Source organism: Aspergillus puulaauensis, chromosome 1 (assembly GCF_016861865.1).
Source record: "Aspergillus puulaauensis MK2 DNA, chromosome 1, nearly complete sequence".
Lineage (NCBI taxonomy): Eukaryota > Fungi > Ascomycota > Eurotiomycetes > Eurotiales > Aspergillaceae > Aspergillus > Aspergillus puulaauensis.
Window position 1 is genome coordinate 534994 of NC_054857.1, and position 27020 is coordinate 562013.

The 27020-nt window shown below is 51.9% G+C and overlaps 15 protein-coding genes across 15 annotated transcripts; 12 read left to right on the forward strand and 3 right to left on the reverse strand.

The window, feature by feature from the left end:
• Nucleotides 1-70: 70 nt before the first annotated feature.
• On the forward strand, nucleotides 71-1261 carry APUU_10249S (uncharacterized protein; the record flags this gene model as incomplete). The annotated part of the gene is made up of 1 exon (XM_041698696.1): nucleotides 71-1261. One exon carries the CDS (start codon nucleotides 71-73, stop codon nucleotides 1259-1261), a length of 1191 nt encoding a protein of 396 aa, XP_041549615.1.
• A 419-nt stretch (nucleotides 1262-1680) lies between these two features.
• Nucleotides 1681-2711, forward strand: APUU_10250S (uncharacterized protein; the record flags this gene model as incomplete). The annotated part of the gene is made up of 2 exons (XM_041698708.1): nucleotides 1681-1703; nucleotides 1958-2711. 2 exons carry the CDS (start codon nucleotides 1681-1683, stop codon nucleotides 2709-2711), a joined length of 777 nt encoding a protein of 258 aa, XP_041549616.1.
• A 497-nt stretch (nucleotides 2712-3208) lies between these two features.
• On the forward strand, nucleotides 3209-3997 carry APUU_10251S (uncharacterized protein; the record flags this gene model as incomplete). Its single annotated transcript, XM_041698719.1, has 1 exon — nucleotides 3209-3997. One exon carries the CDS (start codon nucleotides 3209-3211, stop codon nucleotides 3995-3997), a length of 789 nt encoding a protein of 262 aa, XP_041549617.1.
• Nucleotides 3998-4502: 505 nt separating this feature from the next.
• Nucleotides 4503-4985, forward strand: APUU_10252S (uncharacterized protein; the record flags this gene model as incomplete). Its single annotated transcript, XM_041698730.1, has 1 exon — nucleotides 4503-4985. The coding sequence occupies one exon, from the start codon at nucleotides 4503-4505 to the stop codon at nucleotides 4983-4985; it is 483 nt and encodes a 160-aa protein (XP_041549618.1).
• Nucleotides 4986-5624: 639 nt separating this feature from the next.
• Nucleotides 5625-7667, forward strand: APUU_10253S (ankyrin repeat domain-containing protein; the record flags this gene model as incomplete). Its single annotated transcript, XM_041698741.1, has 1 exon — nucleotides 5625-7667. One exon carries the CDS (start codon nucleotides 5625-5627, stop codon nucleotides 7665-7667), a length of 2043 nt encoding a protein of 680 aa, XP_041549619.1.
• Nucleotides 7668-8280: 613 nt separating this feature from the next.
• Nucleotides 8281-9177, forward strand: APUU_10254S (uncharacterized protein; the record flags this gene model as incomplete). Its single annotated transcript, XM_041698752.1, has 1 exon — nucleotides 8281-9177. The coding sequence occupies one exon, from the start codon at nucleotides 8281-8283 to the stop codon at nucleotides 9175-9177; it is 897 nt and encodes a 298-aa protein (XP_041549620.1).
• A 693-nt stretch (nucleotides 9178-9870) lies between these two features.
• On the forward strand, nucleotides 9871-10557 carry APUU_10255S (uncharacterized protein; the record flags this gene model as incomplete). The annotated part of the gene is made up of 1 exon (XM_041698763.1): nucleotides 9871-10557. The coding sequence occupies one exon, from the start codon at nucleotides 9871-9873 to the stop codon at nucleotides 10555-10557; it is 687 nt and encodes a 228-aa protein (XP_041549621.1).
• A 383-nt stretch (nucleotides 10558-10940) lies between these two features.
• APUU_10256S (NAD(P)-dependent alcohol dehydrogenase) lies at nucleotides 10941-12241 on the forward strand (the record flags this gene model as incomplete). The annotated part of the gene is made up of 4 exons (XM_041698774.1): nucleotides 10941-11072; nucleotides 11118-11972; nucleotides 12029-12145; nucleotides 12200-12241. The coding sequence occupies 4 exons, from the start codon at nucleotides 10941-10943 to the stop codon at nucleotides 12239-12241; spliced, it is 1146 nt and encodes a 381-aa protein (XP_041549622.1).
• Nucleotides 12242-12547: 306 nt separating this feature from the next.
• Nucleotides 12548-15125, reverse strand: APUU_10257A (pseudouridine-5'-phosphate glycosidase/carbohydrate kinase family protein; the record flags this gene model as incomplete). The annotated part of the gene is made up of 5 exons (XM_041698785.1): nucleotides 12548-13511; nucleotides 13558-13784; nucleotides 13865-13922; nucleotides 13978-14642; nucleotides 14697-15125. The coding sequence occupies 5 exons, from the start codon at nucleotides 15123-15125 to the stop codon at nucleotides 12548-12550; spliced, it is 2343 nt and encodes a 780-aa protein (XP_041549623.1).
• Nucleotides 15126-15353: 228 nt separating this feature from the next.
• Nucleotides 15354-17632, forward strand: APUU_10258S (Zn(II)2Cys6 transcription factor; the record flags this gene model as incomplete). Its single annotated transcript, XM_041698796.1, has 4 exons — nucleotides 15354-16492; nucleotides 16541-16840; nucleotides 16924-17080; nucleotides 17135-17632. The coding sequence occupies 4 exons, from the start codon at nucleotides 15354-15356 to the stop codon at nucleotides 17630-17632; spliced, it is 2094 nt and encodes a 697-aa protein (XP_041549624.1).
• Nucleotides 17633-17664: 32 nt separating this feature from the next.
• On the reverse strand, nucleotides 17665-18951 carry APUU_10259A (uncharacterized protein; the record flags this gene model as incomplete). The annotated part of the gene is made up of 2 exons (XM_041698807.1): nucleotides 17665-18706; nucleotides 18761-18951. The coding sequence occupies 2 exons, from the start codon at nucleotides 18949-18951 to the stop codon at nucleotides 17665-17667; spliced, it is 1233 nt and encodes a 410-aa protein (XP_041549625.1).
• Nucleotides 18952-19712: 761 nt separating this feature from the next.
• Nucleotides 19713-21059, forward strand: URH1_1 (nucleoside hydrolase; the record flags this gene model as incomplete). The annotated part of the gene is made up of 4 exons (XM_041698819.1): nucleotides 19713-19763; nucleotides 19840-19925; nucleotides 19984-20640; nucleotides 20705-21059. The coding sequence occupies 4 exons, from the start codon at nucleotides 19713-19715 to the stop codon at nucleotides 21057-21059; spliced, it is 1149 nt and encodes a 382-aa protein (XP_041549626.1).
• Nucleotides 21060-21212: 153 nt separating this feature from the next.
• SYM1_1 (Mpv17/PMP22 family protein) lies at nucleotides 21213-21859 on the reverse strand (the record flags this gene model as incomplete). The annotated part of the gene is made up of 3 exons (XM_041698830.1): nucleotides 21213-21589; nucleotides 21640-21800; nucleotides 21849-21859. 3 exons carry the CDS (start codon nucleotides 21857-21859, stop codon nucleotides 21213-21215), a joined length of 549 nt encoding a protein of 182 aa, XP_041549627.1.
• An 822-nt stretch (nucleotides 21860-22681) lies between these two features.
• Nucleotides 22682-23905, forward strand: APUU_10262S (NupC/NupG family nucleoside CNT transporter; the record flags this gene model as incomplete). Its single annotated transcript, XM_041698841.1, has 1 exon — nucleotides 22682-23905. One exon carries the CDS (start codon nucleotides 22682-22684, stop codon nucleotides 23903-23905), a length of 1224 nt encoding a protein of 407 aa, XP_041549628.1.
• Nucleotides 23906-24584: 679 nt separating this feature from the next.
• Nucleotides 24585-26997, forward strand: ACO1_1 (aconitate hydratase mitochondrial; the record flags this gene model as incomplete). The annotated part of the gene is made up of 3 exons (XM_041698852.1): nucleotides 24585-24730; nucleotides 24780-25989; nucleotides 26038-26997. The coding sequence occupies 3 exons, from the start codon at nucleotides 24585-24587 to the stop codon at nucleotides 26995-26997; spliced, it is 2316 nt and encodes a 771-aa protein (XP_041549629.1).
• Nucleotides 26998-27020: the final 23 nt, after the last annotated feature.

Sequence of the window (27020 nt, forward strand, 5' to 3'; positions counted from 1 at the left end):
CAACTGAAAGCCATCACTGCGCGCGAGGAACCTCCAAATTCCGACCGGTGAACCATATTCCGCGAGCACTATGGGACGGAGAAAGGTCAACGCTCACGTCTCGGGCGACGATGCTCAACCTGCAGCCCGGCATCCTTCTACTACAGCCAGCGTTGCTATGAGTGTATCCCCAAGCCCGAGCCCCATACAAGGGCCCGCGCCTCCGCCTGCAAAACGCGCAGAGCCCTTGGGCCAGACTAATGCTTCTACTATGCCTGGCCCGAGCAACGCTTTTATGACTACACGAGGCCAGAAGAGGAAGGCCATGACTCTTGAACCCCCCGGTGAAACAACGCTGGATCAGTCGCAACGGCGTCGCCAGAACTCAGACGCAGACTACATTGCAACTGGACCAGTCCCCGTCCAGGAGGCTCAGACGCCAGGGTATTATCCGGGTACCCAGTATGGGGTTTCGGGGCCTTATTCCAATCAACATTCGATGCGCAATAGCCGGCAGGGCTCAGCTTCACACCGGGCACCGAGTCAGAGTGCGGGACCGTATTATCCTCCTCCAGGCACCGCAATGACCCAGTACGGTAGGACCACTGGTCAGGCAAACTACTCAATGACTCCTAACTCCATCTCAGCCTCACGGAACCCAAGCATTCCTAGCACCGAGTTCGCCCCTCATTACCCACTGCCCCCTATACGCCCCAGTCCAACACCCAGCCAGATGAGCACCCAAATGCCCCCAGCGGCGCACCCACAGCCACAACATCCTTCGGAAATGGGTCAAATCACTATGGTGCCACCGGCTGCTGTGATCCGCGACCTACAAGCCCACGTGCGGAAAGTTGAGGAGGTGAATGCAGTTAGGTTGAGGCATCTGTCTGACTTGGCATCAAGGCTCCGACAATCCGACGCTGCGAATGCGGGATTGCGCAAGGAACTGAAACACTCGATCCGGGTATCAGGACATGCTGCGCGTCTCGAGAGCCTCAGCAGCGACGAGATGTTACAATTGTTTATTAATAGCCTCCAGCGTGACACGCGAAACTTAAACGCGGACAAGGAACAACTCGAGATGGAGATTATTCGCCTTAAAGAGGAACTCAATAAGGTTGTCAATGGACTGCCTAGGGACACAGCACCAATAGTTAGAGAGAATCTGGAACTGAAGGCCAAGTTGCAGCGCAGTGCTTGGATACTGGCCTCCATCGAGAAGCAGGTGGCCCGGGGGATGGAGCCGGAGAACAGCGCCGGTGGTCCCAGTGGACAATGAACTTTCGGTAGACAAACATAGATTGACTTCTTTACTTCATGGTGCTTTCAGAATGACAATGATTGATACTTCTAATATGTTGCATGTAGCTTTCACTAGTAGGACCGCAGTAACTAGCTTGTAGAGTGGACTATTCATGGTATGGAAGATTGAAAGCTCGGTGTTGAGTTCCCTTGCGCTTGTTAGCCATAGATTAATACCTGGTTGGATAGGAATACTGTAGTCTAATATCTAGAGGGAATAATTGCCTTGGTTTTTGCAATCATATAATAGTAATGTACAGTTCCCTAAGCACCGCGGTTGCAGTGTATACACAACTTGAAACCATTAAGGCTACCGGCCTTCAGCATAACCTTGGTATGTTGTAGTTGCCATACCATCATTGCCTTTAGTTCCAGCAGTTGAAAGGAATGCGAGACATGTCCTTTCAAAGGGCACCAAGGTAAGATCAACTCAATAAGGATTTCTTTGACTATTCAGGTTCACTCCCTACCAATTCACAGCAAGTAAACAAATCTGTCCACCATTATTTCTAAACAGAGGCGAACATCAAAAGCGCATGCACAAACTGTACTATGTAGAAGTGGATATCATATAAACCCCCGTTCCCACAAAGCATTCGAATACCAACCTAAAGCCATTTCACGATGCCTTACATATCATTCTGTGCTGTCTGCGCTATCCGCGCACGTCTAGAGTGCTACAAACACCATCAAAGCGACATACACAGCAGTACATCCCTGATTCCGATGCAGACTCCACTATCTCGTCCCTGGCTACTCCCACCGGCGCAACAACACCTCGTCCTGACGTAGTGTACGCTGGCACAGATACCGGGCTTTACCCAGCTCCACCCTACCATTCGACCCCTGTGAACCAGAGTGCATTTCCAGTCCGGAGTGCTACTCCTAAGGGTAACGATGTCGAAACGACGACAGATACAGTCCCGGCGGATTCCATATTTGTACACCTCAAGGGAAGAAGCAAGGAGAGAGCCCGCTGCCGGGCCATTTGTCAACGTGCCATGAGAACCCTTGGGATTCAGGAGAAGGCCTATGACCATGGCGTCGCAGTTGATGTTTTGCGGCGGATTGGAAAGGTGATTGGGGATGAGATTGAACCGGAGAGGAAGGTGGTTGAAGATGCCCTAACCGACAGACGAGAGTCACTGGTGCAGCTGCGGTCAGCGGAGATAGAGGTTGAATTGGGAATGGAGATGATTGATGAGCTTCTTGGGGGCGAGCTTGGACCTCACGAGCGTGCGGAGCTTGGGAACGCAGTATGGAGGCTGAAGGCGGATGTTGATGACTTGACTCGCAAGTACGAGGAGTTTGATAAGTTGTTTCAAGACAAAAGCAAGGAGCTGCGGATGATGATTTTGCTTCATGAGTATATCACGGAGAAGTATCCCAATCCATCAGCAGGAGGAGCAGTAAGCCTAGATGGCTAATCGTCCGCACCTGTTTAGGAGTCCCGGTTGATCTTCAGATTATTTATTGCAATGTTAGTTCCGGTTATTTATTTCCATTTACTCCATCGTGGGTTTTTGTATTGGTTCATTTCTCGTAAGTTCTACTGTACACCATATTATGGCTGCTGTAGTATCCCTCCACAGGATGGGACCGCACCCCAAGGCGTCCAAAGGCCCTTGTCTCCATTCAATAAAGCCGATTGAACTTACAGCGTCACAGAGACAAAATCCGGTGGCCACCCCATTACTAGAACCGTGATGTGGTGAATAAAGGTGAAATGGCCTTTATGCCATTATTCAAATTGACAATTTCCCTTGTTAGGCCTTTGGATGCCAGACAAGCAATGGATGACATGCAGCTGAACGTACGCTGTATATAATAGTCCACCATACCAAGCCCTTTCACCTTGTTGGTCTCACCATTTCTCACTTGCTGAGACATCTGCTTCAGAATATACCCATCACAACCCACAGCAATGGCGTCTGATATGTACTGTCTGTCATGCATGGCCTGGGCCACGGGCGAATGCCAAAGAGACCATGAATTGCATCTCACGGACCAGGTCCCAATCAGTCACTTCGAAGAGGCCTTCCTTCCGGAGATGCGGAAGCTTGCTGAGAATATACCTGCAGGATTCCATGTCTTTGATGAAAGCTACGAACCTACACACATTCCGGTCTTTGACCCGCTGGACGACCCTGCTGATATGCCCTCCTTTGACGGCGTTGTGGACAGTGAAATGGTACTTGATATCGATGACCCAGGTTTCACTTTATCGAAGGATGCAACTTTCACGCTTTCCGACGGCACTTGCAGCGATAAGTCAGATACCTCAACTAGCCGAGACACCAACTTCAAGGCGCGTGGACGCTCCAAGTCGGATCCCACATTGTCCCCTGAAGAGGTTTCCATAAAGCAAGGCAGGATAGATGCGTACGTGCGGGAGGCCAACACTACCATCTCTAGATTAGGGCGATACTGCCATTATGTACGCCATAGCCAAGAGATTGCGAAGCTGTGGGAAACTACATTTGATGATATCCGGCAATTCGTATCAGAACTACTGGAAAAACGAAATGAAGGCCCTGGCCTGATCGATACCAGGGTCCTCGAGGAATGGGTCAAGGGTCTACAGGAATTCGAGTTCACACTCGCTGCCAAAATCAAGGCAGGGACTCTTGCGCAACTCGGGGAAATGGACGATTCGGTTATCGATGGACGTTGTTTCGAATGTGCGCGCTGGTGCGATGTCCCACGTCCCTAAGGCCATTCGATGTCTACCGTGGGTCTCCTCGGTCTTGCCAGTGTATACCTTTGTGTCTAGTTCATAAGTATAGGTTTCAGTTATATATTGAATGCTCTATTGGCCATCTAGGAATGAATATTCTCTTTATTTCATCACGTACCAAACTTCTCTGAATGCCTTGTATTCTCTTTTGTCAATGCCGCTTTGTACGCATGCCACATGTTAACCACCAGTTGAAGGGCTTCTCAAACAGTCAAAACTCACACGAATCTGCATATCATACAATTCACGTACAGACACAATGTGGGTAACCGACAAACAATAATAATATCAAACACCCTTAAAGGGCTTTGTCTATCAACGAACCCGAGGAAATAAATACCGTAGAAACTACCGCTGTATTCAAGTTAATCACCAGATTCTGTACAGCATCAGCGATACTACACTCGAAACTGAAGTAAGTACTCTCGCTACCCACCGTCTGAACCCTGTTTATATATATACATACACCTTTATAATCACCATGTCTCAGCAAGGTCGATGTGCGATTTGCTTCCTGGTCAGCCACCTGGCGAACTGCGATGTCAGTGGTGCTAACCACCCCCCGCACCCTGACGAGTTCGCTGCTCCCGGACGGAGTCCCCGTGATACCGAGGGGGTGTATAGCGCGGACTATTGGAGCAGCGTCTGTCCTGACGCCGATAGCGAGGACTCGGTGATGGGTGGTGTAGATGGTACTGACGAGCAGGCAACCCCCATGCGCGATCGCGAGGACGACACCTTTATGAGCGACTCAGACGATGAAGCCGTTTCTGAGGAGCAAGGAGGTGTCTTTTACCGGTTTGATGTCATGGAAATCGATGATGGCAGCTGGGAGGTGTTCTGCAGTGCTTGCCAGGCGCTCCCGGATGACTCGATGCTTATTGACGATGGGAGTGACCAGCTTCGTAAGAGTGAGCTTTTAAGGAGATTCAGTGTCGGGATGCAGTCTGCTGTTGCGATTTGAAGAATATTTGGTGGGTTGCTATTCGATGAATGCGTCCCATCTGCAAAGGTCAAAAATATCATAAAATAGTTGAAAAATACAAAAAAATCTTAAAACCTCCATTAGATGTTTATGTTGTAATATATATAAAATAAGCATGGGTAGAACTAACCTAGAAGGGGTTCTCGATAGACCTTCAGTTCAGAAGCAGTGATATATCGTCCGTGTTGATTTTCATATAGATATTCGGGAATCTATTCAGTTATGATTAGCTTTTCTCCGGACTTAAGCCATCGTATAGGAGTATTTCTGTCACTGCATACTCCAAGTTAGGGCACCCATCAACATATCCACCCCCGTGATACAGGAGTTGGTAACAGAAAAACATCGGAACCATCAAAGGAAAGTCTACCAGACAATGTACCATTCTTTTGATAATGACTTGATACACGCAGCTCTGACAACGCTTTATACTAGTTGCTTTGTTCTGTTCCATGTCAACATTGTCATCGCGCCCTTGAAACAGCAGAAGTATACAAAGCAACAACATCAGGAACAGCTTAAAAACGATCGAACCAGTCCTGCCATGCGCAGTCATTTGTTAATTAGTTTAGATCGACACATCAACTGCTGCGCAACAAAGTGCACTCCACAGCTACAATGCTTCCCCGTCTTCGGCCACTCCCCAGTCTTCTTCGACTCCCCAACGAGTTAATTTGGGAGATTGCCAAATTTTCAACGAGACCCAATCGAGCAGCGCTGACAAGGACGTCCAAGACCGTCAACGCAATCGTTCGTCCGGTCCTATACAAGCTGACGGACACGGAGGTGTTGGAGGTGTTCGTCCGTTCAGGAGACAAACAGTGGGAGGAGACTATGGTCGTTCTCTTAGACAGAATTCTTCGCATGAATAAACAAGACCCACGAATGGGCTACCAAGCCCTAACAGCTGCATCACAGTGTGGTTCCCTCCGAGTCGTGCAAGCCCTACTCGATGCCGGAATTAAGCTCGGCCCTTCACGAAATCTCGATGATGACGACGATTCGACAGACGATTCGATAGACGATGAAGACATTGAAGAATGGAATATCGGGGGCCTTCCAGTCGATAATGTCTGTGACACTCCACTAATAGCTGCAGCCGACGAAGGCCATATCGGCGTAGTTAGACTGCTGCTTCAATACGGGGCAAATCCCAACTTCACATCAATGGTAACATCTCCAATGGAGGCTGCTGCTGGAAACAACCAGGTGGACGTAATGCGAGTCTTACTTGCTGCTGGGGCAAGTGCTCACGCTCTTGGTCTTCCATCGCCGCTTGTTGCCGCAGCCCGCGAGGGTCATATCGAAGCAACTCAATTACTACTTTCAGCCGGAGTACATCCGGACAGGGAAGGACAATCCACATCCCCTATTATCCAGGCCGCGCGGTTTGGACAGACGGACATTATTGGAATGCTACTAGCGGCTGGAGCAAATCCGGGGATTGCAAAGGGGAACGGGATGAATCACACAACGGCACTAATAGAGGCAACCAAAAAGGGGCATCTCTGTGCAATGGAGACTCTCATATGGGCCGGGGCAAATGTCTGCGGTGCAAGCCATTCCTCATCTCCTCTCCGCGAGGCCATTATAACTGGAGATCTCCCCTCCATGATGATTCTTCTTCGGCCGGGTGAAACTAATCGGCGTCAACTATCACCGTTTGGGGAGGAATATATCCTGCACATGGCGGCATCCCTGGGAAATGCGGAGACAATTGCTTTCCTGCTCGCACAAGGCCTGCATGTAAACTCGCAGGACCCAACTAACACGACCCCAATCTCACGAGCGGCAGCGGTTGGAAACGTGGGCGTGGTGCGTGTACTCCTCGCTCACGGCGCTGGCGTCCATCTTGCCAACACTGCGGGATATACACCATTGATGCATGCCGCTTGCTGTGGCAATGTGGAAACCATCCGCCTACTCCTTGACGCCGGGGCCGAACCGAAGGTTACAACCCAGGAGGCAATCTGCCACACCCCATTGCTTAAGGCCTTGGTCTGTGGGCACGGAGAGGCTGCCCGTGTCCTCCTAGAGCATGGAGCAGATCCATGCGTGAGTGACGCCCAGCACCGTACAGCTCTATCCCATGCCGCTGGATCCACAGACGAAGGGACTGTACGCGCTTTGCTCGCTGCAGGGGCTGATGTCAATGTTGTAGACGATATGGGTTGGAACCCGATTGATTATGCTGTGATCCGTCCTCATGTCGGTATCGTAGCAGCACTGATCGGTCCTGGCCAAGGTTTCCGTTCTCTCACTGACGTATATTTCCCACTTGCCCTGCGGGTTGCAATAGGAAATGGCGACGAGAGAAGTGTTGCCGACCTTGTGCTCCGGAACACGCCTCTCAATCAACCTGATCAAATGGGCAGAACCGCTCTCATGTTCGCCGTGATACAAGGGCGGGCCGCTATCGTTGAGCTGCTGGTAGGGTCAGGGGCAGATCTAAACCATACCACGTCTACCGGTGAGACGGCTTTGATGTATGCGTGCAAGTGGGGATGGATAGGTATTGCCTGGATCTTGGTAGCTGCTGGTTGCGATGTCGACATGAGAGACGACGAAGGGAAAGCTGCCCTGGATCATTTCAATCCTGAGTCTCCGCCTCCTGCTGATTTGGTTGACCTTATTACAGCTGCCCGAACCGTTGCCTCTTAGATGATCACCACTGATATTTGCCTCTATGATGGGTGGGAATCGATTCTTCAACTCAGTGTCCAGGTCCTGTATGTCTATGACTGTCCTTTCCTCTCCCTCCTCTTGATCCCGATTGATTTGACACAGAGTCTGTACAGCTACTGAAGAGTGAAAGGGAGCCGTGTGATTGCGTTCTGCATGTTAAGGCATTGGCTATGAGTGGCCAGAAGCCTTGACGTGTGAATGTTCAACGCACACTCTCCAGTTCACAATAAGATATGTGTACATTTGTAACAAACTACATTCTAACCATATTATTAAATTCTCTCCTCGGTGTAGGATCCAATCATGCTTCGTAGTTTTGAACTGACCACCTAGGATCTTTCATATTTTGCATACCGTCAGCTTTGAACTCGTAGGGTACTTGGGTCAAAAAGGATGGGTCTGGGTTGCTATCCTTCATGGAACTTCGGAATCTATATATCTCTAGCTGTATCAGGATGTTACCGTCGCGTCATAAATTCACCAGATATTCACACATACAATGAGAATCAGGTATAAAAACATAGCATCCCCACCCGTCATCCACTTTGCTCAAATTCTTCAACCTCATTCATCACTCAAATCCACCAAGATGAGCAACCCATACAATTTGGACCCGCCCCTCCGCCTCCCAAGGCAGATGTGCCCCATATGCCCCAGCCAGGGCACCACCCCATGCTTCAAACCAGGCCATATCATCTCGTGTGACCACTGTGGGTACGAGTACTCGCCGCTCACTTCTAACAGCTGTCCTGGGTGTAGAATGCTGGGGGTCCGCATTACGCATGGCCAGATGATGAAGTTTCTTGACGATACTTCGAAATTCGTTGAGCGGACTGCACGCACCTTTGGGGGCCCGCAGGTTCAGAATTCCCGTGTGTCTACTACCAACCCTCTTGCTACTCTCTCGTTAGGCTCTACAAATCTGTCCACTGGCATGTCGATGCGACGTCCAGCGTCCAGACAGGTCATGAATACCCCGGCTCGTCCAGTTTTCGGTAACCCAAGCTACATACCTTCTACCTCCATACCCAATACCAGTGGCGGTTCTCTATCATCCGTCCGTCCCTCCGTTCCTTCAAATCAGCACACTGCGGCATACACATCGCCTACCGGTGCCAGTAGTCCACCTGTTGCCAACAAGCCATTCATACCCACCAGCGGTGCTACAAACTTGCACACCGTCGCGAACAAACTGTTTGCCAGTGGTATGAATCAAGTTGGGCAGAATACTACTAGATCTCGCGTGCCCATGAGAGCACCGTCAATGTCGCCGACTGGCGTTGGCGCTCGGCCTGCGACCCCAGGCAGGGGCACCAGGATGCATGCTGGCAATGGTCCTCCATCACTCGCGCCAACCGGTTCTAGTTCGGGTCTTGCGCGTGGCTCTAGTTTCAGGAACTTTGGGCATGATAATCCACCGCTGCGGAGACCTGGGAGAGGTCGTGGTGGCAAAGCGTCAGCTCGCGGCGGAACTGAGTCCCAGTGAGCTCTTTCAGAGTCAGGGCGATGGGACTTGAAATTGCGTTTTCCTTTTCGACTGTTGATGAGCCATGTTTAGTAAATTTGATACCCCTGTGCAATTGTTCTACAATCCTTGCTGAAAGAATGCGTTTGTTCAGTGGCAAGGTCTTGTCTTGTTCGTGGATGTAATAGTAATATAAAACCATAAGAATACAAGGTTCTATCATATTTAACCAAACAATAGTCTTTCTTTATAATTCCCACGAAGTAGACAATTAGACTACTGTATCATGATAATGAAAGCACTTGTGACTTACCATCGTTCTCCTTTATATTACCAGGCACTCGTTGTGCCAAATGAAGGTATTGACGTGGATGCAACAGGTGAATGGGCAGAATTCACTTTACCAGTCACTGCAGTGAAATACATTGATACTATCATACATTATCAACACCTTATACAACCTTTGTTGTATGAGGACAAACAAAGCTCCTTGAAAAATATACCAAGATCCCCTATCAAGAAGGGAAACTACAATCATAAAGAAAATATACAATAAAGTGCAATTCTATATATTCCTGCCGTAGCCCTACGCTATCTAACATCAGCCATCTCTCGCTCACTCCCAACTCCCGACTCACAAACCGAGTATTGGTTATTCGATTCTCCAAGGAAATGCGCAACAACCAGTATACGAGTTCAGAGCGGTCGTCCACCATGCGACCCGTGCCTACATGTCCAGTCTGCGCAGAGGGCATCCGCCACTCATGTATTGAGAGTGGGCACATCGAGGTATGCCGCCAATGTACAGTGACATGGAGTCCCTGGAAACAATACCAGTGCCCAAACTGTTTCCCGACACCCGGTGAGGCGGCCATTTGGGACCATTACTACATGGTCGACTGGTTCTTGGACTACCAGGGAAAGATTGCAGTAAGTGAAGATGACGACGAGACGATTAGTGATTCCGGTAGCTATAAGGGCCCCGTGGACTCTGATGCCTTGCAGGCGGCGCATGCGCTTATCGAGTTGAACACGGAGTGGAGACAAGCCGAGGTCAATCGGCCGATGGGCGTGGCATCGTTGAAGTATAGCAAGGCTTCTCAGGCAGAGATCCGGCATGCGCTTGAGTGCATCCAAAACCCACGCAACCGTCGTACTCGTAAAGGGAAGACCACAGCTGCAATTCTGGCCCGTGATCGTGAGCTAGCTATAGAGAAGTATGTCAAACTGATCTACAAGACTGTGCCGCCCGGTGAGAACGAGGTTGAAACGGCGGTTAAGGGGATTGAGGTACTTATGAGCGAGCCCCGGAATGAGCTTACTGACGCTGTTAAGGCCATTCGCGTTGTCAAAGACGAATGCCAGAACCTCACCGGTCATGATTACTGGGCTAGGTACTAATCTTTGTGTATACGCAGTGGTCTGATGTCTCGTCCTCTTAGTCTATTGTATGAATTAATATATTTACTACTTTAGATCTTAACCTTGTATGTACACCACCGTAATAACAGCGTAAATCATGTTAACTCGTAGAAGTGTATAGAATGTGGTCTATATCAGGCCGGGGCATCGCTGCATGTGGGGCCGGATTCGGCAATGGATATCGCTCGGGGAGAACAACTGAACAAGTACGATCTGCACCAGAAGACTCGCTGCCCCGCCTCAGAGATTGCCAATTGACATCTGTCCCTCTCTTCTGACGAAAGTCGTGGCTCGAGCTTCCTGGGGTCATACTTCCTTCATCGAGGTAAACTAAGGCCGTTCTCCGATACTCAATATACAAAATGGGCATCCCGACAAAAGCATACGTTGTGGAGGAAAAAGGAGCGCCGTTCGTGCTGAGGGATGTCGTTCTTGATGCACTGCAGCCAGATGAGCTTCTTGTCGAGATTAAATTTACCGGCTTGTGCCATACCGTTCGTCTCCATCCATGTCCAATGTCCTGATTCTAATGAACACAGGATCTCGTCGTTCAACAAGGAGACCTCCCAGGCAGCTTCCCTGTTGTCCTCGGCCACGAAGGAGCCGGTATCATCCGTGAGGTAGGCTCAGGGGTGCAGAACAAGGCGTTAAGAGAAGGGGACCAGGTATTTCTCAGTTTCCGATCGTGTCAAGAATGCACAACCTGTCTGAGCGGCAAGTGTGGTGCATGCATTCATACCACTGATTACAACTTCGTCCGGTCTCGTCTGGACAGCTCAAAACCCTCGCCGATTAGTCTGCCAGATGGAACGGTCGTTCATGGGCAATTCTTTGGACAGTCTTCGCTAAGCCGATTAGCCGTTGTTTCTGAGCGTTCTGTTGTCAAATGTGACACCGAGTTTGACCTCCAGACCCTGGGTCTCCTCGCCCCTCTTGGGTGTGGCTATCTCACAGGTGCTGGAACTGTAGCAAATGCTTTGCAACCAGACAAGACATCCACAGTTGCCATCCTGGGAATGGGTACGGTGGGTATCGCGGCACTCCTTGCAGCCAAGGCCCTTGGAGTTACCGAAATAATAGCCGTTGATATTGTCGATCAAAAGCTCGAACTCGCAGCTGAACTTGGAGCGAGTCATACTATCAATACCAAGCACGACCCTCAACTGTCGCAAACCATTCGCAAGCACATCCCCGAGGGGGCAGACTTCATCCTGGATGCAACAGGTGTTCCGTCGGTTATCCAGGCGTCTCTTGGAGCATTAGCCCACGGGGGTACATTGGCCCTTGTTGGAGCCATGCCTCCAGGTACACAGCTTCAGGTTGATGCGTTGGACATATTGACGGGGTGCAAGAAGATCATTGGTGTTATTGAGGCGTGGTCAGATCCCCAGGAGGTATGAGCTTCATATTTACTATTCGTCTATATTTTCTCGCTAATTACTCTCGCTAGCTTATTCCGCAGCTCGTGCAGTGGTACATGGATGGAAAGTTTCCCGTTGACAAACTTGTCAAGCTCTATCCCGCCGGTGATCTAGATGGAGCACTTGGTGATCTCAGAGCATGTCGAGTAAGTGGATGCTCAAGATTCCTGTTATTTTATGTATCCTAACAACTCCCACAGGTCATAAAGCCGGTCTTGTCGTGGGACGATCTAGTATTGTGATTTCATACATTGCTCTTCATTGCCTTCCTGTTGAATTATAATTAGTTGGTTGTTCATACTTTCACACTTATTGCATCTTCGGAGACACTGGGCCTTATCATATTTTAGTAGTATAAGGTTCTGCCCGTATGACGGGGATGTATCCCACGAAATAAACAGTCCAGAATTTCGTTGGAGAGGGACAAGGCAGTAGATTTAATTGTATCGATGTGCAGCAGGCATTCTTGTTTGTTTTGCCATTGAAAGTGATTTATATATATATGTATAGAACAGCTAGCAGGTATTGAGCCCGAAACGACAGTAAGGCTACCGAAGCTCACCTCTCAGCCGATAAAGCTCAGGGCTCACGGACTCTGGAGACTTCAAAGTCATAACCGCGCCCTTCTGTCCCACATCGATGAGCTCTTCGACTCTCTTTCCGTTTGCCAGTCCCGCTAGAAGGACGCCCAGGAATGTGTCGCCAACACCGTTAACCGAGACAACCCGGTCTACTTTCTCGACGCGCGGAAAGAATCTCGCATAAATCCCACTAGTCGCAGACTCGCTACAGCTAAGGCTCCTGACGATGAACGGTTGAGATGGCATATCTTCCAATCGGGGATCTTCACGCGGCATGAGCTGTAAGAGCACGACGCCTTCGGCCCCGATCTTCGTGATAATTGTTGGGATATATGGTAAAAGGTGGATAGCCTTCTGCAAGGCCTCAACATCCAGGGCTTTGGCCGGAATGGTCTTTGTAAGGCGTGCGCAAGCGCCGGGGGTGTCCAGATCTTTTGCAACAGTCAACCACTGCGGGTCATCGAAATAGCCATTACCTTGAGCAGCCTCGTAGAGTGCTTCCAGTTCGTGTTGGTTGGGAGATGCGAGATCGACGCTCGGGGAGGGAAACACTTGCAAGGGCCCAACTGCATCCCTGCTAGCAAAGAGCGCCATTGACTTCGCTCGGGAGACCGGCTCAAAGGCGACTTTGGCTCCGTTCTTTTTTGCTGCCTTGATCCAGACTCTGATTCCAGAGGCGCTCCAGCAGGCGTCCACGGCGAGCCACCTTGGCTGGGCCGCAGTAACCATGGCCTCCCAGTCGCCAGCGAATTGGTGATCTTGGAATATTTTCATGTCCGCTATTGCCACGAACATGTCTTTGTCTGAGCTGTTGACGGCTACGTACTGCGCTGTTCGACCGCAAGGTTTGTTTCCAGTCGAATCCAGCTGTCGAATCCCCAACGTGTCCATGCCAGTGGACTGCAAAGATTTCATGATAACGGACCCAGCACTTAAATGTCAGACACGCTATTTAGCAGGAACATGATTGAACTTACGGATCGTTCCCAATCATGCTGCATAGTCGGACCGGTCCTATTGACGCCCTATGTGCGGCGAGGGCAACGTTCCGACCGACGCCGCCGATTGACTGCGTGATGCTCCCTGGGCTGGACGTGTGCAAACGAGGAGGTTCGCCGGCTGCTCCTCCGCTTCCATGAACATCGCAGGCGAGGTCTATAGCGACAGAGCCGGCGACCAAGATGTCGGCTCGCGGAGAAGGGGCCTGCACATCATGAGCAGGTCGATCAACATGGCTCAGCAGCCGAAGGCCGGTGCCTTACAGGGTTACAAAATATGCTATACCTTCTGGTGGGAAAGTGCGGGGTTATTCGATTGATGAGAATGGATTGATGGCGGGCTCCTATTTACATACATGGTTAAGCACTGGTAGGGCTGGGGTAGAGCCTTGTGCTTACAATCCGCCAGAAATGAGTCGAGAGAGCGCCACCGATATCTTCGTAGCACACTCCACGTTGGACCGCGCCAAACTAGTGTTGGCAATCACACTCCTGTCCTGGGAGAGCTCCCGGATCCTCTTCAGGATAAACGGTGTATTCTCATTCCCTCGCGCCGCCTGGCCCGTAGCAGCCTCGGAGACGGCCTGTTCGATGATGGCATTCATTTCGGCCTTGGGAATGGAAAACTCCTCGGGGATCGGATTTGCGAAGACCAGGCCAGACTCAATACCGAGCTGCTCCTGGGCGAGGATAATGGCCGCCGCTTCCTCCTCGCTCTCAACGACAGCCGGACTCTTCACGTCACTATCTCGGGCCCAGAAAGCCGGGAATGCCACGTCCTTTGGATCCCTGCCTTGGCTGAACGTCGACACGGCGACGCCTTGCGTCTCCAGGTACTCCAGCGTCCGGGGGATATCCAGAAACCCTTTACAACCGGATGCAACCACAGCCATGCGCGTGCGACCAAGCTCGGCAAGGTCGGCCGAGATATCGAGGGAATCGTGGCCTCCACGGTGGACGCCGCCCAGCCCGCCAGTCCCAAACACACGGATTCCGGCCAAACTAGCCAGAATCATAGTCCCCGCGATAGTTGTGCCTCCGTGAAGCTTGCGCCCGGTAGCGGCCTGTGTCAGACAGTTAGCAAGTCGTCGTTCGTTCGATTTACATGGACGACTGACCAAGCCTACTAGAGCAGCGATATCTCTCCGCGACGCCTTTCGAGCCGATTCATGCACCATCCGATCGATTTCTGCAGGCGTCAGGCCGACGGTTGGTACACCGGCCAGGATGCCGCAGACTGCAGGCACGCCTCCATTTCGGCGCACGATGTCTTCAAGACCAAGGTCGCCAAGGGCCCCGTGGGTGTATATTGTTGACTCTAGTGCGACAACAGGCTTATTGGTCTCCACGGCATCCTGGACTTCTTCTGACACTTTCAAGATACCGGAGAGAGCGCTAGGGCTTGCTGACTTTGAAGTGGTGTATGAACGAAAAGCGCTGGCTGTTCCCAGGGGCCCTTGTAGGAGTGGGCTTTTCCAGCCGTAACGTTGGCAGAGAGCGCGTTGGTCCGGCCGCGTTGGCAGCTTGAGAAGTCGACCGCGCTGCATGTTGGAGAAGGCCGGCGAGGCGGTTTAGCAAGTTGGCCAAGTTCCACTACGCTCCGTCAACAGTTCCCAATAGCCCTCGGAGAGACAGCGTTCAGCGCTGTTTGTTCAAGTCTAGAGCAGCGTCTCACCAAGATACCGCCGTCCGTCGCAAGGTCAGAATCAGAAGTTATAATTGACCGGGAAATATGACAACAGCTCCGGTCTCTACGGATTTAAATGTTTACCATAATGCCCAAGACGTCTACCCCACGCCAAGCTGTTTTCCGAGTCGTCGGATATGCCCCCGGATATGCGGACGTTAAAAGGAGCCCACTACTCCGCAACTCCGCACTCCGCTCCTACAACTCCGCAGTATCAGCAGTCAAGAAAATGGAAGGAGACAGAATTGTACGGATATCCAGGGCCTGCGAATCTTGCCGCCGGCGCAAGTCCAAGTGCGATGGAGCCGACCCCTGTAGGCAGTGCCGGGCGAAGCGCTCGCCATGCAGGTATCGCTTGAAAGCCCGCACGCGAGTTGCATCCAGGACGCAAGGCCTGTCGGGCCCTGTCGATCGGGCAGGCAGCCGGGATGCGGATGCGAATGTGGATGCGGATGCAGCTGCAGCTACAACTCCTGGGGAACCCGAACGAAATGATTCCACTCGTCCAGGGGTCTATCACAGCGTAGCTGCATGCCACGATGCGCCGCAGCCCACGGACAGCTCCCAACTGTTTTACGGCCCGTCATCGACGTTTGCATTTCTGCAGCAGATTCACCGTGGGGTTCTACCCGGCGCCAAACACGCACAGCACCGCGGCCACGATGTACAAGAGGCTGGACCCGGGCTGGATGCCTTCATGCAGCGGTCTATTTTCTTCGGCAGGCCGCTTCGAGTCGATGTGGCATCGCACTACCCCCTACCACACCACCAGGCTCGCGCACTGCTAGAGCACTTCAAAGCGTCCGCTCATAAAGCGTTGCCGTTCCTCTCCCATTCTGCGCTGGATGACCTTCTGCCGGCTTTGGACTCCGAGGTCTCTACTATGGGACCGTCGTCACAGAAGAAGGTTGTGCTCCTAGCAGTGCTGGCAGTTGGTGCACTCAGCACACCTCGGACAGACCTAGCCGAGCAGCTGTTCATCCGCGCGAAGCAGGAAGCCGTCATCTACGAGGATGCCGTGACGCTGCCCATGATCCAGTTCTCACTGCTGGCAGCGGATTACCAGAATAACATCGGCCGGCCCAATTCGGCGTATCTACACATCGGCCAGGCCTGCCGGAAGGCGCTGGCGATGGGCCTACATACCACGGCAACAAGCGGCGCCTTCAATAACGAGGAACTGCAAGAGCGTCGCCGCACGGTTTGGTGCTTATACCAACTTGAAACGTAGGTACATCCGGCTAGAGAATCCGTGGCCGGCACTGACGGCGACAGATGGACGTGTTCAGCCGTTGGCAGGAAGGGGGTATTGACTAGAGACGATATCCTCTGTCCGTTCCCTGATAACCAGCCCCTGTGCGGCATTCATGGCGGCTACTCGGCGATCCTGCAGCAGGCCTGTGAGCTCATCTACATGGGGAAGCCCCGGTCGCTGCGTGAAGTATACTCTACGGCCGAGGCGCTCTATGCTCAGATCCGACAGTGGGCTGAAGACAACGGCCTTCTTCCAGACAGCGAGGGCAACAAGGAGCTGCTCTCGGACGATGTATCGAAGTTGATGCTCTACAGTGGCAAGTAGCATACGCGAGAATTCCGTTTGAGTGCTTGCTTGCTAAGATAATCCTAGGCTACTTCTATCTGATACTTCTTTCTTTCAGACCCTTCTTAGTCGCGTATTCGTCCCTGAAATCGACATCGCCAGGACGGCCAGCGGAGGAGCTTTGGATTCGACAGGCTTGTCGGCGCGCCACAGACGCCGCGCAGGATTATATTGTCTTTGTAAACGGCATATTCCGCGTCTCGGATGCATGCAAGGTTTGGTCCGCCATGCCAGAGAGGAATAGAAAATAGTGAAGCTGACGATCGCAGAACCGAAGACTCAACTCGTTCTTCCTCGAAACGAGCTGTGCTGTGCTCCTCTATGACAGTCTCTGTCACTCATCCAAGCATCCAAACAACAGAGAGTACATCGATATTGCGGTCAGCTGCTTGAGGGAGATAGTTGGCGAAGCACCTGCCGAGAACACTGCCCTATCAGTTGGTCGGATTCTCCAAGCAGTCGAGCGCTCAATATCACCAGCGATGCCAGTGAGCGCAGCGAGCGACGGGGTGGGCCTTGACGGCGCGTACGCAGGAAACAATCCGCATAATTCTCAATTTCTGTCGTTTGACGGAGCGGCCCCGAATACTTCACAGGACTTGATATTTTTCGGCGACAGGGGCGTTGATGCCATTGCCGGGGCGTCTACAATGGCGCCTCCCAATGCACACGAGCTTGGTGACGGACAAGGCTTGTCGCAGCTGGACTTTGACGTGATGACAACAAATCTTTGTAACTTGTTTACTATGGAACCTATGTCTCTATAGTAATGAGATGATATTCAATCCTAGCACTTCCCCTAACTGTAACCTTCCTGTCGTAGAGCCCATTCGACTGCAGAGCCCACGTCGTCCGCTATACCTTTCGGGGGGTGCGCCGGGCTTCCTCGCTCCTCCATCCACACCCCAGTCCGAACCAGAATCGACGTCCACTCCGTCCCGATAGGGCTCTTGAAGTCATTTGCACCCTTGATGTCGGTTTCTGGGTTATCTCCCACCATGTATACCCTGCGTAACGGCGCTGTTTTGCCCCCGCCTGTTCCAAGCATACTCCCCCAATGCGCATTGAGCACACGCTCCGCATACTCATACGCCTGTCTGGACGGCTTCCCCATAGTCCTACGCTTCAGTTCCTTCCCCCCCGTAATCTCTCTCCATATACCCACCAGCGCAGCCTGGAGCGCCCCCTGACCGAGTCTCGGGTGGTGATACGCCGTGCTCCAGAACAGATCCGGGTTCGAGAAAAACAGCTGTGGCTGCTTGCCCGACTGCCAGCCATCATTTGGAAGCGACTTGTCCCCGTTTTGTGCAGAGTAAGTCCCCAGCACACCGCCATCCGAGAGGAGCAGGTCGACGATGACCTGGATGTCGAATGCCCAGTCGCGCGGGTCATTGTAGACAAATATCGCGTCGATCTTGGGGGGCATCTCCGGTAGAGGTTTCGCAGTGGCATTGTACGCGGTATCCAGCAGCGGATCGAATGGCCAGAATGTCGGGTACGACTTGAGGATATCCGCCGGGGTAACTACATTCGTGAAGCCATAGTCATGTGCAATCTCCCGACACTTGATGGCTGCATTCGAGCCCGTCACGAGCACGGTCTTGTCTCCTAGCCCATCGGGTCCGTTCACCAGCTCGCGGAATGGAGTGTGTGACTGGACGAGGCTGTTTACCGGGAGGTCGATTTCGAGCTTCCGACTGAGGTCCTTGACTCGTTCCCCCTCGTGCTTTCCGCCGCCGTTGGTGAGCAGCATGAACGGGATTCGCCGCTCCTGTAGCCCTCTGAGAGCTTCTTTGGCTCCTGGGATCGGCTCTGATTCTCGAAGTAGGACCCCGTCAATGCTGGCTTCTGATTAGCATTTGTTACTCAGAATAATGCGGGTGGGGCACACTTACTCGAATGCAAATGCGAAAGATGGGAATCCTTGTAATGCTCCTTTATGACTCGCCTGGTGGCTGCTATTATACCGAAGCTGAGATACCGGACTCTGGATTCGCGTGTTTAAGGGCAGAGTGAAAGCCGCTCCCGTGGTCGTCCGTAATGGGCGAACAGTGCGACAGAGCGAAATCCGCCATGTAGTCTGCATCGCGCTAATTTTGGGAGATCCGAGCTTGAATGGCGATGTAACGGGTTGACGCCGTTTTCCTTTTCTACTAGTATGCCCGTATAAACCCCAGGATCCAGACTCCAAAGGCTCGGATATGGAAAAGGATAACGGAATAGACATCCACAGTTGTCCTTCAATATCAGCCATGATACTGACATGTGTGGGGCGGAATAAACTCAGACTCGGATATGAAAAAGTACCGGTAAACGGGAATACCAAATCCGGAGATCGCCATTAGTGTCCGGTAGTGTTCTTATCGTCGTCCTGGGCTGGTCTATGTGTGGTGTGTACTATAGCCATAGTCCGGCAACCCTCCCTAGAATCACTTCTGCACCTAATAAAAGCCGACGAGATCATTGCTACTTTCCCTATCTACCTACCCCCCTAGAAACTGCTAGTCCGTAATTTTGATAAGAAAAGTCCTCTAAGGTGTCTAGTTCTTTCGCCCATCATGTTCGCCCACGTACTTGATCTCGTCATGCTCAGCGGTACCCATGCGGTCAGCGAGGATATCCATATCCTGCCTCTGCAAGACCGCCATTGACCTTCAAGTGCGGAAAGATAGATATCCGGCAGTTGTTTGGCACTATCTCGCGTATATCCGTTTAGTTTATTTAACTGGTGCATTAGCCGACACTAATCAACCGTACTGCCGCCAGTAAACTCAATATCTACAATTATAGCCATACTTATCGCCCGACCATTTGCACAGTGTATACCCTTGGTCCAATATCGCCACCATGGCTTCTTCCCATGTCCCCGTATGGCTCGACTGCGATCCTGGCCATGATGTACGTTCAATGCCTTTCTCTGCTTGTATAGCCTGGGCGTACCTCTCCAACGAGTTTAGCTGACACCTATATAAAGGACGCCTTTGCAATCCTCCTTGCAGCCTACCATCCCAATATCAAGCTCCTGGGAATAACCAGCGTCTTCGGGAATGCCTCCATCGAGTTAGTACCCGCCAGTCTCAGACAGAAGGAAGCCATCTAAACAACGCGGCAACCGCAGAAACACCACCCATAACGCAGCAGCCCTCCTTACAGCGATGGGAAAGCACAACGACATCCCTCTGTACATTGGAGAGCGGAAACCCCTCGATCGGCCAGCGCTGCACGCTCCCACCGAGATCCACGGCGCCAGCGGCCTAGATGGTACAGACCTTCTTCCAACCCCATTATGCGCACCCTCCTCCGAGCCCGGTGTAGACGCCATGGCGGCGGCTCTTAAAGCACAGCCCCCAGGGACCGCCTGGGTCGTTGCCACAGGCGCCTTGACCAACGTCGGGGCTCTGTTCAGGAAATACCCGGACCTCGTGGCACACGTCAAGGGCTTGAGTCTTATGGGCGGAGCAATCGGGGCCGGGTTCTCAGATGCACCTCTTGGGAAATCTAACGTGCAGCAGCAGGACTGTGCCGGGAACTGGACGCGGTGGGCTGAGTTTAATATTCTGGTTGATCCTGAAGCCGCGGCGGATATATTCCATAACAAGGAGATCGCTAAGAAGACCATCATTGCGCCGCTGGATCTGACGCATCAAGTCCGAGCCACGTCGGAAGTCAAGGATCTGTTGCTTTTTGATAAAGGTGGTGCAAATGGTCAGGCTGGGATGTCGACATTGAGGAGGATGCTCGTTGAGTTGCTCTATTTCTTCTCGAAAACTTATGCGTACGGCCTAAGCAGGGCTCCATCGCGGGCTCCTTGGTATTTCTCGTCGGCTGACCAGTAGCAGGGATGTCTTTGGCATTACCGACGGCCCGCCGCTGCATGATCCTATAGCTGTGGCTGCTGTCCTGGCTGATATTCCGGGGGGTATTCCGTTCTTCCAGTGGGATGCTACGAGGAGCCAGGGTCCACAACATCGCGAGCGATTTGAAGTCACTGTCATCACACATGGTCGCTTTGAGGAAGCTGAGCAGAAACAGACGGGAAGGACCATTGCCAAAAAGTGTCCCATTGGCGAAGAGGGCGTGACGATTCCAAGAGGGTTGGATGTGCCTAAGTTCTGGACTGCAATCGAGGACTGTCTTGAAAGAGCCGATGAAGCGAACAAAGCCTTCGAGAGCCGAGAGCGAGCAAGATTCTGAGTTTAATCATGTCACTCTATCCAAATTATATTATAAGAAGGCACTAACTGGCGGCTGGCGGGTTGTCGATGGGAGTCTTGTATGTAGTCGAATAGTAGGTAGACAGTCTATTGCGAACTAAATACGCTAATCACTTATATATATGGTGACCTTTTACAAAACCTGCGAGTGCTGAATCGCCTCTTTGCTGCCACTATTCAAGCAGCTTAAGAAGCAGTTCCAGCCGAGACTGACAACATTCACGAATAAGAGTTGGTGCTGCACGGGAACAAATTTAAAATTGACAAACTGTGCCATGGGCCAAACCAGGTAATTAGTTCCCAGTGCTGTGGAATAGCTCTCGTCAAGCTTTTGTCTTGGATCTGCACCCTCGAGCAGCGCCATGCTCGACAGGAAGACGCCGGTAGCGACTGGTGCGAAGACCAGTTGATCGCAAGCCACTCTGGCCAGAAGAGTCTTTCTCATATCTCGAAAGTTGATCTGGCTAGCAATGAGTCTATACCAAGTTGACGCTGCGGGCCCGAATACGACTGCTGCAGTTAGAAGCGAGTGTGTTCGGGATGAGGAGGGGAATACCCACGGCCTCCATAGCATGCCATGCGGCAGGTTCGCGCCCATTCATGCGCTTCAGGTTTCCTCTTTTCAATGAGTTGCTGTGCTGAGATATCGCCGGCAGCGAAGAGTACGCTGGTCGTGACGCTTTGCGTGAGAAGGGGCGAGGAACGAAGACAGCGCTGGTACCTACGGTAGAGTCAGCAAGTCGGCCCTCAGTTTATTATCTCTACATACCATTGAAGCATATTGAAGCTGTTAATTTGGTCGTGGCTTGGTCCGCCTGGGCTCTCTGGAAGGAATAAACCACCAAGTATATACTGCTTTGTGCTGGTATATCCGCCGGAATTACAGTGACTGTAAGCCGGCTTCATATCTCCGGGATCTGCGTCGGCAAACCCTAATTGATCCCCATACTCCAAACCCCGCCATGCTGAACAGTATTTGAACCCACAGTTTTCCGGGGCCCCATATTCCTTACAAAAGAGCATCGGGTGGGCCCTTGGACATGTTACTTGCCGTCTGTTTGTGATTAGATTATTGCCAGGTAGACGTTCCCTGGCCATGACCGTCGCCAATGACACTGCGGTATTTGGCCACTGACCAAGGGAGACTGGATCATCGACGCGCTGACTTCTCGCAATTAGCCCACTTCCGGTGGATCCGATAAACGGAGAGCATCCAATGAATCAGACGATATAGTTGACTGCAAGCGAGTCGAATCCGGAAACAAGAGCGATGGACTACAGGATGAGGAAACCGGGGATGTGTTGAACCATGACGAACAGAGCCGGGCGGGCAGGGGAAAATTCCCTGGATATACAAGGGCATTAGCTTTGTACCGCAGGCACCGACGAACGGTCTTCTACGTCTTCGTATTGTCACTGTGGACAGCGCAAGTTCAACCCTATTGACAGGCTCGCCCGACATCATGGCTAACAGGGCGCAGATGGTGGATTTACGGGCTGATATTCCACCGCACTGGTATTTCTGGCTGGATCATACCCTTTCTGTTGTATCTGGCCATCTCCCTGAGGATCATCTTCTGCTGGCTGTCCACCTCGCTGGTCATGGAGCCTGCCAGATTTGTCTGGAAGAACTCGCTATACAGATTGTATGAAATTATCCCGTCCAGACTCCATCAGCCCCTTGCTGCACTCGTCACTGTAGCCACGATCTTGGTTGGGTCGCTGGTTCCAGGGGAGTCCGGCGACAATACTCGAGCGAACCGGGGAGTGTCCATCTTCGGATTGCTCGTTCTGATCGGGGGACTTTACGCCTCATCTCGCGACCGGAAGAAGATACGCTGGCACACTGTGATCGGGGGGATGCTGGCCCAGTTCATCATCGCGGTTTTCGTTCTGAAGACCACTGCTGGATACGATATATTCTCCTTTATTTCGAACCTGGCCGAAATCTTCCTTGGTTTCTCCAATGATGGCTTGACATTCTTGACTGACGACAAAGTGCAGGATGTAGGCTGGTTCATGACGGGCACCATGCCGCCCATTATCTTCTTTGTGTCGGTCGTTTCTCTGCTCTACCACTGGGGAATTTTGCAGTGGGTAGTCCGCCACGTCGCCGTCTTCTTTTTCTGGATGCTGCGGGTTTCCGGCGCTGAGGCGGTCGTTGCAGCGGCCACGCCGTTTGTCGGCCAGGGCGAGTCGGCGATGCTGATCAAGCCGTTTATACCGTACCTCACGCTGGGAGAGATCCATCAGGTTATGACCTGTGGCTTTGCGACAGTCTCCGGCTCCATGCTCGCTGCATACATAAATCTAGGCGTCAACCCCCAGGCCCTGGTCACTTCCTGCGTGATGTCGATTCCCGCCTCCATTGCAGTCTCTAAGATGCGGTATCCCGAGACGGAGGAGACGTTAAGCTCAGGCAGCGTCAACGTGCCTGAGGATGAGCATAAAGCTGCGAATGCTATTCAAGCCTTTGCCAGCGGGGCCTGGCTGGGCCTCAAGATTGCCGTCTCGATCGTGGCGACTATCCTCTGCGTCATATCTCTGATCGCCCTGATCAACGGGTTCCTTACCTGGTGGGGGAGGTATTGGGGTATCGTGGACCCCTACCTTACGCTCGACCTGATCCTGGGATATCTGCTCTATCCTGTGGCTTGGCTTCTGGGCGTTCCAAAGCAGGACCTTCGTCCTTTCGGCCAGGTAGTTGGCCTGAAAATCATTGCCAATGAGTTCGTCGCATTCCAGAAACTGTCGGAGGAACCGTACAAGAGCATGACTTCTCGAGGCATGCTGATTGCGACATATGCATGCTGTGTGAGTGGATAGCGCGGCCTCTGGAGTCTTATACGTAACTAACATAGCATCTAGGGCTTTGGGAACCTCGGCTCGCTCGGAGTCCAAATCGCCATCTTGTCGCAAGTAGCGCCGGGTCGAGCGGGCGATATATCCAAGGTGGCTGTTTCTGCTCTTTGCTCTGGGATAATCTCTACACTGTCGTCAGCAAGCATCGCAGGGATGTTGCTTAACAGCTAACACGCCACTGGAGATAGCGCCTGCAGTGCGTACATATATATATGTATACCTGCCTCGATGCAAAGTTGTTCGTTAATACTTGAGATTCAACCCGTTATTTCACGGCGACAGAATATTCTGTTATACATATTTATTTCCTGTATACATAAAGCACCTTCATCTCTAAATCAAGGGAAAGAGCTACCAGCGTCGCAGTTGCCTTGTGATTGGAGCCCGGCATGACCGTATATGGAAGCTGCGACCGCTGCGTTCCGAGAATAGGAAGGGGCGATTATTGCTACCCAATCATAAAGAGGCTATTAAGACGATGCAACAAGAATTAAGCATAATTTGAGGAGTGTATGCGACTGTCGGACCCTTCCGCGGCCGTCGGATAGATCCGATCGAAACAATTCCCGTGTATTCTCAGTTAAAGCAACGGCAAAGGACAGCGTTAATACCTTCAGCAAGTCACATCCTTGTGATTACCAAGATGTTTATGTCGCGCCGGTCAATTAAACTACAGCGCTGCGTGTTTTCTCGTCGTGGGCTGGCGACGGCGGCGCTGAGTCGCTTTGAACCAGAGAAGCGTGTGGACTTCGGTAAATTCACATCCAAAATTGGAACTTTGCGTGAGAGGTAAAACTCCCCTATTGCGGATTATATGCCGAAGCTAATAGTGTGACAGGTTAAAGCGCCCATTGACGTACGCAGAAAAAGTCCTGTATAGCCATCTAGATGACGAATTCGACCAGGATATCGTCCGGGGCCAGACGCAGTTACGGCTGCGTCCTATCCGCATTGCCTGCCAAGATGCCACCGCACAGATGGCCTTGATCCAGTTCATGTCTGCTGGTATGGACACAGCTGCAGTACCCACTACCGTGCATTGCGATCACCTGATCGTGAGTCGCGATGGCGAAGACCAAGATCTCCCGCGAGCGCTGGAGGCGCACCGTGAAGTCTATGACTTCATGGGCAGTGCTTGCCAGAAGTACGGAATGGGTTTCTGGAAGCCCGGGGCCGGTATCATCCACCAGATTGTGCTGGAGAACTACGCGTATCCAGCCGGGATGATGGTTGGTACGGATTCTCACACCCCTAACGCGGGTGGAATGGGTATGATTGCTATTGGTGTTGGTGGTGCAGATGCAGTTGATGTTATGGCTGGTTTGCCGTTCGAATTGACCGCGCCTAAAGTGCTTGGTGTACGACTCCATGGTGCATTGTCTGGATGGGCCTCGCCCAAGGATATTATCAACAAGCTTGCGGGCCTCATCTCCGTCAAGGGAGGGACTGGCTCCATTATTGAGTACTTCGGTCCCGGCACACAAACACTATCGGCGACGGGCATGGCTACGGTGTGCAATATGGGAGCTGAGACCGGTGCTACAACTTCGATCTTCCCTTATGCCTCACCAATGAGCCAGTACCTGCATGCCAATAGGCGCCCTGATATGGCCGCTGCTGTGGATGGGATTGCGCACGAGCTCCAAGCTGATGTAGGGGCCGAATATGACCAGGTCATCGACATTGACCTATCAACCCTTGAACCCCTTATCAACGGGCCCTTCACTCCTGACCTGTCTACTCCTATCTCAAAGTTTGGATCAGCTGCGGAGGAAAATAAATGGCCATCCTTGACAGCAGGCCTGATTGGGTCATGCACCAACTCTTCATTCCAGGACTTGACACGGGCAGCTAGTGTTGCTCAACAAGCGCTGGACGCTGGTATGGAACCTGCCATGCCCTTACTCCTGTCCCCAGGTAGTCTGCAAACACGGGATACACTGGAGGAAGCTGGCATCCTGCAAGTCTTTGAAAAGGCCGGGGCTACCATGCTCCCCAATGCTTGTGGACCGTGCTGCGGGTCGTGGGATCGCGCTGATATGAAAAAGGTAGCCCAAGCCATGCTCTTCAGGAGGGACAATATACTGACAGTATAGGGAACCGAAAACTCGATCATCACCTCGTATAACCGCAACTTCTCTGGACGCTTGGACAGCAACCCAGCTACACACATCTTTCTCGCCTCTCCGGAAGTTGTCATGGCCAAGGTCTTCTCCCAGGACCTAGGCTTCAATCCAGCAAGTGATACCTTGACAACGCCATCCGGGGAGAAGTTTCAGTTCAATCCCCCAACCGGAGAGACTCTCCCAAGTGAAGGGTATCTTGACTCAGACAGAGCATATGTTCCACCTCCATCCGGCGATCGTTCCGAGCTAGAGGTCGATATCCACTCCAGCTCCCAGCGTCTCCAGAAGCTAGCACCCTTTAGCTCTTGGTCAGGTGCAGACTTCAATGATTGCCTGATACTTATCAAGACAAAGGGTAAATGTACAACAGATCACATCACTCCCGCAGGCCCGTGGTTCCGATTCCGCGGGCACCTGGAGAATATCTCTAACAACACACTCATCGGCGCTGTGAATGCAGAAACGGAGAATGTAAACAAAGTCCACAACCAAATCACAAATACTGACGGGGATGTTCCGGGTACAGCAAGGCATTATCAATCCCAAGGTCGGCAGTGGGTGGTGGTAGCAGACCACAACTATGGGGAAGGGTCATCTCGTGAACATGCAGCGCTTCAACCACGATATCTAGGAGGTGTTGCCATCATAGCGAAGAGCTTTGCACGAATCCATGAGGCGAACCTCAAGAAGCAGGGGATGTTGGCTGGTACTTTCACTGATGAGGCGGATTATGATCGCATTCGGGCTTCGGATTTGATCAGCATCGTTAACCTGGGAGGTTTCGCACCGGGGAGGCCATTAACCATGAAGGTTGCCCCTACCGATGGACGAGAGGCTTGGGAAGCATCATTGAAGCATACATTTACCCAGGAGCAGATCGAGTATTTCAAAGCCGGGAGTGCGCTGAACTTGATGGCGAGGAGGGCATAATGGTTGTACTATACACTTTAGAC